This window comes from Cherax quadricarinatus, chromosome 1 (assembly GCF_038502225.1).
Source record: "Cherax quadricarinatus isolate ZL_2023a chromosome 1, ASM3850222v1, whole genome shotgun sequence".
NCBI lineage: Eukaryota > Metazoa > Arthropoda > Malacostraca > Decapoda > Parastacidae > Cherax > Cherax quadricarinatus.
The window spans coordinates 88,833,615-88,845,678 of NC_091292.1; the positions used below are offsets into that span (position 1 = coordinate 88,833,615).

At 37.6% G+C, this 12,064-nt stretch overlaps 1 protein-coding gene across 5 annotated transcripts in view; it reads right to left on the bottom strand.

Moving 5' to 3' along the window:
* Esyt2 (extended synaptotagmin-like protein 2) overlaps positions 1-12,064 on the bottom strand; it is a 227,627-nt gene that overhangs the window by 126,444 nt on the left and 89,119 nt on the right. For all 5 annotated transcript variants that reach the window (XM_053777597.2, XM_053777605.2, XM_053777580.2 and 2 more), the window contains exons 2-3: positions 7,387-7,428; positions 6,902-7,116 (exon numbers count right to left, since the gene is read on the bottom strand). In XM_053777597.2, the coding sequence (XP_053633572.1) occupies positions 6,902-7,116; positions 7,387-7,428 (257 nt within the window). The remainder of the gene's footprint in view (positions 1-6,901; positions 7,117-7,386; positions 7,429-12,064) is intronic.

The following is a 12,064-nucleotide window of genomic DNA, read 5'->3' on the forward strand; positions in this document are numbered from 1 at the left end:
GTGTGCATGCCTTTTTCAGTTTGTGTGTATTAAAATTAACATTTCATGTGGAAAAAAAAATTTTTTTTCATACTTTTCGGTGTCTTGCACGGATTAATTTTATTTCCATTATTTCTTATGGGGAAAATTCATTCACATACCGATTATTTCGCATAACAATTACCCCTCTTGCACGGATTAAAATCGTTATGCGGGGGTCCACTGTACTTCTAAACTGTTGTATTCTGGGCATCTCTGCAAAAACAGTGATTATGTGTGAGTGAGGTGAAAGTGTTGAATGATGATGAAAGTATTTTCTTTTTGGGGATTTTCTTTCTTTCTGGGTCACCCTGCCTCGGTGGGAGACGGCCGACTTGTTGAAAAAAAAAAAAAAGTGTAGTATATTAAAGAATGATGTATAGTATCTAAATGAAATTTATAAATGAAGTGTCAGCACAGAGTTTGCAATAAAAATAAAGGGGGGTTAATAGAAAAGGGTGAAGCAAAGTAAAGTATTAAATATTTGGAGAAAAGAAAGGTTTAGACAAGGGAAAGGAAGTGATGTAAACATGATATAAGTAGAAGTTTCTCACTTATACATAATTAGGAGCTAAAACAATGAAAAGAAAATGTTAAAAAATGTCAAATCCGAAAAATATTATAACATAATAGAGGATGTAAAGGTAGCAATAACCAGATTCAAGTTAGAAAAGCCTCAGATGGATGAAATACATTACAGGAGATAACCTAAACAGCAGTGGAAAACTACTTATAAACTGGATGTAACACATATATACTGTATGAATATTGGAGCATGGAGAAGGTGCTATAAAATTAATAAAAACCAGAAAGACTCACTTGCCCTGAAACAAAGATGAAAATGGAAAAGCTAGAGTAAAATTAAAAACACAGCTTGATGAGTATACAGTACTAAGATAAAATGTAAGAAAAGTTTTTAATTAAGATGAGGGACTTCACAGTGCTAGATAAAGGAGATACAAGGTCAAAATAGAAAAAGTCAAGGATTTATAGATCAGATATCATGTTCACAACATTAAAATATACAGTAAACAGAAAAATCAGGAAGCCAAAAAATTACCAATGATAATGGGAGCCCTTTGATTGAACTTTGTATAGAAAGGGGTTTAGTTATGGGTAATACATATTTTAAGAAAAAGAGGATAAATAAGTATAAAAGATATGATGTAGGGCAAAATGACAGTAGTTTGTTGGATTATGTATTGGTAGATAAAAGACTGTTGAGTAGACTTCAGGATGTACATGTTTATAGAGGGGCCACAGATATATCAGATCACTTTCTAGTTGTAGCTACACTGAGAGTAAAAGGTAGATGGGGTACAAGGAGAATAGAAGCATCAGAGAAGAGAGAGGTGAAGGTTTATAAACTAAAAGAGGAGGCAGTTAGGGTAAGATATAAACAGCTATTGGAGGATAGATGGGCTAATGAGAGCATAGGCAATGGGGTCGAAGAGGTATGGGGTAGGTTTAAAAATGTAGTGTTAGAGTGTTCAGCAGAAGTTTGTGGTTACAGGAAAGTGGGTGCGGGAGGGAAGAGGAGTGATTGGTAGAATGATGGTGTAAAGAGAGTAGTATGGGAGAAAAAGTTAGCATATGAGAAGTTTTTACAAAGTAGAAGTGATGCAAGGAGGGAAGAGTATATGGAGAAAAAGAGAGAGGTTAAGAGAGTAGTGAAGCAATGTAAAAAGAGAGCAAATGAGAGAGTGGGTGAGATGTTATCAACAAATTTTGTTGAAAATAAGAAAAAGTTTTGGAGTGAGATAAACAAGTTAAGGAAGCCTAGAGAACAAATGGATTTGTCAGTTAACCCTTTGAGGGTTTTCGTCGTACTAGTACGTCTTACGCGTAGGGGTTTTTGACATACTAGTACTCATAAATTCTAGCGACCTCAAATCTAGTGGGAGAAAGCTGGTAGGCCTTCATATGAAAGAATGGGTCTATGTGGTCAGTGTGCACAGTCTAAAAAAAATCCTGCAGCACACGGTGCATAATGAGAAAAAAAAAACTTTTTCCATTTTTTTTTAATAAATCAGCGACTTTGCAGTGTATTTTCGTATAGTATTTATTGTTGTATTCTAGTTTTCTTGGTCTCATTTTATAGAATGGAAGACATATTACTGAAATTGAGATGATTTTGACTGGTTTTACAATGAAAGGTGCCTTGAAATTGAGCTCAAAGTAGCAGAAATGTTCGATTTTTACCAAACTTCAAAAGTAAACAAATCGTGCCAAGCGTGCAATACACGTCAACTGGTGAGTCTAATATTCTTTCACAAGTGCACCAATAATATTTATACCATTTTTTACACTAATGCAGTAGTCTGCATAACAGTAAATCTTATATTTTTTGTGAGAATAAAAATTCAAAGTGGAAAGCAAAAGAATATAAGAGGGGCCTTGAGACGTGACTAATGACTAGAGGAAATGTCATTTTAGTGCCAGGAATGTCTTTCTTGTTTATTCTGGACCCTATTCCGAAATTGGCATCTTTTGAAATTTGTGTGAAATTGGCAAAATTGCTAAATTCTGACCACTGTACTGGATAGTTGAATTTATAAATGGGTGGTTTCTTGCACCCATTCGATAGAAAAAATGGAGTTCTAGCGAAATATTCATGTTTTTTGTCGACTAGTACAGTGAAATTGGCCGAAAATGGGGCTCAAAGTGGGCAAAGTCGCCGATCCGTAAACATCGCCGAGACCGCTAACTTTGCGAGAGCATAATTCCTTAAGTTTTCTATCAAATTTCAAACTTTTGGTGTCGTTATGATCGGGAAAAGATTCTCTATCTTTTCATAAGAGAAAATAATTTTTTTTTTTTTTTAAATTTGGCCGACCCTGAGAACGAGTTTCGGAGAGGGCCTGTCGACCCTCAAAGGGTTAAAAATAGGAGAGGAGAGTTATTAAATGGAGAGTTTGAGGTATTGGGAAGATGGAGGGAATATTTTGAGGAATTGTTAAATGTTGATGAAGATAGGGAAGCTGTGATTTCGTGTATAGGGCAAGGAGGAATAACATCTTGTAGGAGTGAGGAAGAGCCAGTTGTGAGTGTGGGGGAAGTTCGTGAGGCAGTAGGTAAAATGAAAGGGGGTAAGGGAGCCGGGATTGATGGGATAAAGATAGAAATGTTAAAAGCAGGTGGGGATATAGTTTTGGAGTGGTTGGTGCAATTATTTAATAAATGTATGGAAGAGGGTAAGGTACCTAGGGATTGGCAGAGAGCATGCATAGTTATTTTGTATAAAGGCAAAGGGGACAAAAGAGAGTACAAAAATTATAGGGGGATAAGTCTGTTGAGTATACCTGGTAAAGTGTATGGTAAAGTTATTATTGAAAGAATTAAGAGTAAGACGGAGAATAGGATAGCAGATGAACAAGGAGGCTTTAGGAAAGGTAGGGGGTGTGTGGACAAGGTGTTTACAGTGAAACATTTAAGTGAACAGTATTTAGATAAGGCTAAAGAGGTCTTTGTGGCATTTATGGATTTGGAAAAGGCGTATGACAGGGTGGATAGGGGGGCAATGTGGCAGGTGTATGGTGTGGGAGGTAGGTTACTGAAAGCAGTGAAGAGTTTTTACGAGGATAGTGAGGCTCAAGTTAGAGTATGTAGGAAAGAGGGAAATTATTTCCCAGTAAAAGTAGTCTTTAGACAAGGATGTGTGATGTCACCATGGTTGTTTAATATATTTATAGATGGGGTTGTAAGAGAAGTAAATGCGAGGGTCTTGGCAAGAGGCGTGGAGTTAAAAGATAAAGAATCACACATAAAGTGGGAGTTGTCACAGTTGCTCTTTGCTGATGACACTGTGCTCTTGGGAGATTCTGAAGAGAAGTTGCAGAGATTGGTGGATGAATTTGGTAGAGTGTGCAAAAGAAGAAAATTAAAAGTGAATACAGGAAAGAGTAAGGTAATGAGGATAACAAAAAGATTAGGTGATGAAAGATTGGATATCAGATTGGAGGGAGAGAGTATGGAGGAGGTGAATGTATTCAGATATTTGGGAGTGGACGTGTCAGCAGATGGGTCTATGAAAGATGAGGTGAATCATAGAATTGATGAGGGGAAAAGGGTGAGTGGTGCACTTAGGAGTCTGTGGAGACAAAGAACTTTGTCCTTGGAGGCAAAGAGGGGAATGTATGAGAGTATAGTTTTACCAACGCTCTTATATGGGTGTGAAGCATGGGTGATGAATGTTGCAGCGAGGAGAAGGCTGGAGGCAGTGGAGATCTCATGTCTGCGGGCAACTTTTGGTGTGAATATAATGCAGAGAATTCGTAGTTTGGAAGTTAGGAGGAGGTGCGGGATTACCAAAACTGTTGTCCAGAGGGCTGAGGAAGGGTTGTTGAGGTGGTTCGGACATGTAGAGAGAATGGAGCGAAACAGAGTGACTTCAAGAGTGTATCAATCTGTAGTGGAAGGAAGGCGGGGTAGGGGTCGACCTAGGAAAGGTTCGAGGGAGGGGGTAAAGGAGGTTTTGTGTGTGAGGGGCTTGGACTTCCAGCACGCATGCGTGAGCGTGTTTGACAGGAGTGAATGGAGACAAATGGTTTTTAATACTTGACATGCTGTTGGAGTGTGAGCAAAGTAACATTTATGAAGGGGCTCAGGGAAACCGGCAGGCCGGACTTGAGTCCTGGAGATGGGAAGTACAGTGCCTGCACTCTGAAGGAGGGGTGTTAATGTTGCAGTTTAAAAACTGTAGTGTAAAGCAGCCTTCTGGCAAGACAGTGATGGAGTGAATGATGGTGAAAGTTTTTCTTTTTCGGGCCACCCTGCCTTGGTGGGAATCGGCCAGTGTGATAATAAATAAAAAATAAATAATAATGGAAATTAAACTTTTATAAAGGAGAGTGGGAATTCAATCTGTCTTACATTCTAACACAAAATGTGGAGTGTATTTGAAAAAAAACTGGCAGTTACTGAGGAATCCAAGCATATGTCAAGACTTTTAAGTCACTGGCAGCACATTATGCTCACAACAGAAAACACCCATGCTCAATACCAGGTAAGTGAAGATGTATGGGCATGTCCTTACATTTTTTACCCTGTTTACCTAGAAGTAAAAAAATATTAATAAAGAAAACCCCTTTAAGGAGGAAATTGGCTGCCACATTCTTCACTCTCCACAATGCCACTTTCGATCACCCAACTCGTTTAGCAATCTCACAGTTATTATGTCCTTCACATGGCAAAGCCAAACCAGAAGCCTTCTCTTCCATACTAATTTACAGGGCCCTATTACAATCACTGGTAACCAAATTATACGTTACCAAACAATCCAACAGGAAAGTCCAAAATGTGGCCATGCCTACAACTCCAACAGAGATAATGGAAGGTGTGACAGGTGGAAATTGCTATGTTGAGTGTGGCCCGCATGATGTATGTAGCTTCAGTAACCTTACCCAAAGGCTGACATTTGTCAATTTATTTTCATTTCTTTGCCTGACAATTTATTTTGTGGGCAATATATATGAAAAACCTGAGCACTATGCTATCTTCATAAATAAATCTGAAGTGTGGAAAGTGTAAATAAGTAAGTTTATTCAGGTACAGGTGCACATAAATACAGTTACATAAGTTTTCATACATAACAGTATGTGTAGATTACATATCACTCTAAAACTAAACAAATAAACTAGTTCATTAAGTGCATTGTATGGTTTAGCAATAAACAATATAATGATTATTATTTTTATTATCACACCGGCCGATTCCCACCAAGGCAGGGTGGCCCGAAAAAGAAAAACTTTCACCATCATTCACTCCATCACTGTCTTGCCAGAAGGGTGCTTTACACTACAGTTTTTAAACTGCAACATTAACACCCCTCCTTCAGAGTGCAGGCACTGTACTTCCCATCTCCAGGACTCAAGTCCGGCCTGCCGGTTTCCCTGAATCCCTTCATAAATGTTACTTTGCTCACACTCCAACAGCACGTCAAGTATTAAAAACCATTTGTCTCCATTCACTCCTATCAAACACGCTCACGCATGCCTGCTGGAAGTCCAAGCCCCTCGCACACAAAACCTCCTTTACCCCCTCCCTCCAACCTTTCCTAGGCCGACCCCTACCCCGCCTTCCTTCCACTACAGACTGATACACTCTTGAAGTCATTCTGTTTCGCTCCATTCTCTCTACATGTCCGAACCACCTCAACAACCCTTCCTCAGCCCTCTGGACAACAGTTTTGGTAATCCCACACCTCCTCCTAACTTCCAAACTACGAATTCTCTGCATTATATTCACACCACACATTGCCCTCAGACATGACATCTCCACTGCCTCCAGCCTTCTCCTCGCTGCAACATTCATCACCCACGCTTCACACCCATATAAGAGCGTTGGTAAAACTATACTCTCATACATTCCCCTCTTTGCCTCCAAGGACAAAGTTCTTTGTCTCCTAAGTGCACCACTCACTCTTTTTCCCTCATCAATTCTATGATTCACTCATCTTTCATAGACCCATCCGCTGACACGTCCACTCCCAAATATCTGAATACGTTCACCTCCTCCATACTCTCTCCCTCCAATCTGATATTCAATCTTTCATCACCTAATCTTTTTGTTATCCTCATAACCTTACTCTTTCCTGTATTCACCTTTAATTTTCTTCTTTTGCACACCCTACCAAATTCATCCACCAATCTCTGCAACTTCTCTTCAGAATCTCCCAAGAGCACAGTGTCATCAGTAAAGAGCAGCTGTGACAACTCCCACTTTGTGTGTGATTCTTTATCTTTTAACTCCATGCCTCTTGCCATGACCCTCGCATTTACTTCTCTTACAACCCCATCTATAAATATATTAAACAACCACGGTGACATCACACATCCCTGTCTAAGGCCTACTTTTACTGGGAAAAAATTTCAACAGCACTTACGCAAAATCCATGTCCATTATGATTTCATGGCGTGAAGTATCATCATAAACCTTAACGCCTGAAAACCTAGGAGGTGTGTCTCCAAGGATGATCTTCTCAAATTTAAAACCATTAAGTTTATATTCTTCAAATGCAACACGCATGCTGGGTTCAATGGAAAATTTGCATAGATCCTGAACATAATGGCCTGCATAAGGCCACAACTGACGGATTATCTGTCAACAAAATAAAATAGGAGATAATCATGGTTTATATTAAGCTATCTAAATACTGTAAATGACACTGCAGCAGTTTATCTAAATAATTAACCTATTAGTAATATATAGGTATTATAAATAAAATATATGCACATGATAAGTCTGACAGTGATCCATGTATGACAACTGCATATCATCTGATACTGTATTATGTTTATCTTTGTTTTTATTACTATGTAAACACAGAATATACACAAATCCCAGTAGTGCTTAAGGTACAGAACTTACTTTGTTGAGCCACTCCACACGCTCCATGTCTGGGAAGGTTACCTGAAACCAACAAGTAATCAATAGTATTACATAATTTAAAGCTTCTATCAAAAATATAAGACATAAATCTCTGTGGAACACTGAAAGGCATCCTTTTTAATGTAAGTTACTATATACAGGTGGGTCCCACTTATAAAGCAGGTTAGATTCCAGGCTACTGCTGTAAAGCAAAAATTGTCGGAAAGTGAAACATAGTTTATTTTCACTTTCAAATGCATAAAAAAATCTAATAATATGTTTACTCTATCATATATTAAAAATAGACATACAGTACACAAATTACAAACCTTAAAATATTTTCGTCATCTTATACAGCACATTAAGTTCTGGGCTACTGCTGTAAAGTGAAACATAACCTTTTTTTTTTTCACTTTCAAATGCATATAAAAGCCTGATAACCTGTTAGCACTATCATATATTAAGTGAGCAAGAGAGCTAGGCCTAAAAAATGCACATACAGTACACACATTACTTAAAATATTTTTGTCCTTAGCTTATAGTGAGTGGTGAACATATTTATTGTAGGAAGTCTGAATAAAAGAAGAAAGGGTATATATAATTGAAAACCTCTTCATTAGCGAAACACTGTAAAGCGAAATGCTGTAATGTGGGGCCCACCTGTACCTCTAACAACATTACTTATTCTTCATAGGGAAGTGGAAATGAATCCTTCCTCTGTAAGCAATGCATGTTGTAAGAGGCAACTAAAATGCCAGAGCAAAGGGCTAGTAATGCCTTCTCTTGTATGAATTACTAAATGTAAAAACAAAAACATGTGTTTTTCTTTTTAGGTCACCCTGCCTTGGTGGGAGATGGTCAGTGTGAAAAAAAAAAAAATACTTAATCTGTACTACTCTAATCTATCCTTACCTCACCTATGGTATTTTTACCTGGAGATCCACTACAGCAAATCACCTACAACCCATAGTAACTTTAACATAAAGCTACTGTACAAATGATCATTTGGGCAAGTGCTAGACCACACATGCCCCACTCTTCAAGTTTCAACTTACTCAACATACAAAACATTCACTTATTCTACTGTACCCAAAATGTTCCACATGCTAGTGGCTTTCTTTTGTGCTTAATAATGTTATTACACATAAATTACATTTTGTATACAGTACTAGAGAAATAAATAAAGTTTGTTTGTGTATACTATATATACAGGACAACCACTACAAATATAAACCTAATTCTGAAACTTTTTGAAGAGCTGTAACAAAGCTCATAGGCACAATACTATACTAGAAACAAATACCTCATTGATATTCTCCAAATTCAATACAATTAAAAAGCACATTGTACATAAAGGCCCCAAAATCTGGAGATCTCTGCCAGAAGATTTCAAAGGTTCCCTATCTGCCAACTACTTCAAAACTATTGCTAAAAAAGCACATTCTTGTTGTAATCTGATTCATGACCTTAATGTGGTTCATCTTGAATCCTGCTTGAGTTTTCATCCATCATTATCCTCCTGTTATTATTATTACTATAATAAAAAAGAAGTGCTAAACCTAGGGTCATACAGAGTATTATCCTCTTGTACTTTTTGTTTCTGCTATTTTACTATTCCCCTATATTGTGCCATATGTTACAATACCTTCAGTCTCACATAACTTATGTAACTCTTTGATGTTCCTCGTGTCCATCTCACACTATGCAAAAACTCAATGCACATAAAAGGCCCTAAAATCTGGAATTCATTACCTGTAAATATAAAAGAAACACTACCTGTTTATAAATTCAAGTCTCTTCTCAAAGATTACTTACTCACCCAAAACCAAATAAATACTGAATAACTGAACATTATAAATTGTATATCTTAAATGTTTCTCACAATTATATCACACAAATGTTAAACCTAAAACCCAATCTAACTTTATTATTTTTTAAATACACTACCTAACAGAATCACTACCTAACTGAATGCAACCATATGACCTGTCTTTGTAATACTCACTTGTGCTTTATAGTTATCTGTTTACATTAATGTTTTATCACTGATTTCATCATTGCTTAGTAGCAGCGCTGTATAGTCCTTGTGGCTTAGCGCTTCTTTTTGATTATAATAATAATAATAATCATTGCCTAGTTAATCTTAAGTTAATTTTAAGCCAGCCCGTAATGCTATGCATAGTATAAGTGGCTTTGGCATGCTGCTCTTATCTGTATTTTTTTTGTACCTCTGTATGTGTGCACAAATTGGAAATAAATAAATAAATTGGAAATAAATAAACATGTTACCTCTGATGAGTTTTGAGGTTTTTTACTCCCAGACCTCAGCCCTGGGCTAGGCTTGTCTGGGGTCACAGATATTAATAGAGTGGAACCTTGGTTTTCGTTTGCCCTGGTTTTCATTGAATTCGGCTTTCGACGACTTTTTTTCGTCAAAATTTTGTCCCAGTTTTTGTTCATCACCTCAGTTTTCGTCGAGTTGACAGGGGTCCACTGTACCAAACATGTAGTGATTGTAGAAGAGGGTGGTAGTGATGGTGGTAGAGATAACCTCTCCTCCCTCTCCCCTCCTCGCCATCTTCCATATGCCAACAAGAGTCTTCAATAAAGGTAAAAGTGATGTTAAATGTTCATTTATCCATTTCATTAGTCCTTTATATTTATTTCTCATTGTTTTCTGTATGTAAAACTACAGTTATTCTCTATAAAATGTATTTTTTGTTAATACTTTAGGGTGTCTGGAACAGATTAAGTGGATTTATATTATTTCTCATGGGAAATATTGCTTCAGTTTTTGTTGAATTCGGTTTTTGTCAGACTTTCTGGAACAAATTAATGACAAAAACCAAGGTGCCACTGTACAATATTTTCTTAGGGTGCCCATAACACCACAGCATTTCACTGGATTTATTTTACTCTTTCTCCCATTTCTCTTATCCCGGTATGCATGTTGTTATGGAAGTGTGCAAATTTGTGACCAATTATAATTATTATTATTATAATCAAAAGGAAGAGCTAAACCTACTCGGGCCATACAGCACTGAAGGGTAGGAATTGATGCATGATCTAAGGATAAGTAAGGGTGGAGAGGACAATAAATGTAAAGGTAGGAAGGGTTGTGAGGAGTGCTAAAGGAAGGATTATCAAAGTTTGTGTTATAAATCAGTTGCTGTCAAAAGTCAGAGGGAATCTGTGTCAAAGGTAGGGCCATCAGCAATGATGGAAAATAAAGTAAGGGTGTTAGAGTGGTGACGACGTTGGAGGAAAATTCTGCGTGCTCGCTGATAGACAGGACAGTCCAACAGAATACGGGAAATTGGAACAGGAACTAGACAATTCTCACAAAGTGGAACAGGATGCCTCTCCATTTGTGACCAAGCCCTAGGTTAGGTAGGTTCATCAGGAAACAGGACAAGTGTTTCCATATGATGACCCACAGCTTGAGCTTTTGGTCACCTGACCAAGGCCTTCTGTGGCTTACCATAACCCATTATTTATTATAATGCATCTCTTTTTCTTTCTCCTCTGCTCCAGAGAGTACATACAGCATTTAAATGTTTTAATGGCTTTATGCAGGTTATAAATGATTTCTATCTGCTCTAGGTCTTATATCTCCCCTATCCTGAATGGGGCTGTCAACACTAAGCAATATTGTAAATCAAAGAGCACAAGTGATTTCAGTAGTGTCACCACTGGCACTCTTTCCCTTGTTTTAAAAGTTTTGAATATCCACCCCATCATTTTCCTGGTAAGCTGACATTATTACTCCCAGGTCTTTCATGTGTTCCTTTCATTTTGTTTGATGATCCTCTTGAGTTTTGTAAAGAGTGTCCCTGTTGATTTCCTCATTCTTTCCATATCTAAGCAATGGGAATTTATCACTACTGAATGTCATGTTGTTCTCCACTGCCCACTGCTTACATCTTCCTGCAGTTTTTCATCCACAAATGATACAAAACTCTGGCAAGGAAAGAAACATGTTGGGGCACCAGCACTATAAGGAAAGAGACATATTGGAGCCACCAGCATTATAAGGAAAGAACATGTTGGGGCACAAGTACTATAAGGAAAGAGACGTATTGGAGCCACCAGCGTTATAAGGAAAGAAATGCGTTGGGGCACCAGCATTATAAGGAAAGAAATGTGTTGGGGCACCAGCATTATAAGGAAAGAAATATGTTGGGGCATTAGCATTATAAGGAAAGAAACATGTTGGGGCACCAGCATTACAAGGAATGAAATGTGTTGGAACCACTAGCACTATAACTGCAAGGTAATGTGTTAGGCACCAGCATTATAAGGAAGGTAATGTATTGGGGGCACCAGCATTATTAGGAATAATGATAATTTTTATTTTGACATGATACATGGTTATACAAAGGAATATAATAGCTGGGTGTTCATGCCAAAAGCCCCTTTGCATGCAGAGCATTTCAGACAAACTCAAAATTAACTTATGATATTAATAATAAGGCAATAACAGTTCATATGGTCATTAGATGAGTTACAATGAGTACAAGAGAATTGAGTATTCTATTAGGTAATGCTGTATGGCTTTAATAAGTCTAGTAGAACAGTTCAGTGTAGAATAACTACAGTTTTGATATAGTTTATAAAAAGTACAGTATGGTGGACCCTCGGTTATCGGCCATTCCAGATATCAGCCAATTCGGTTACC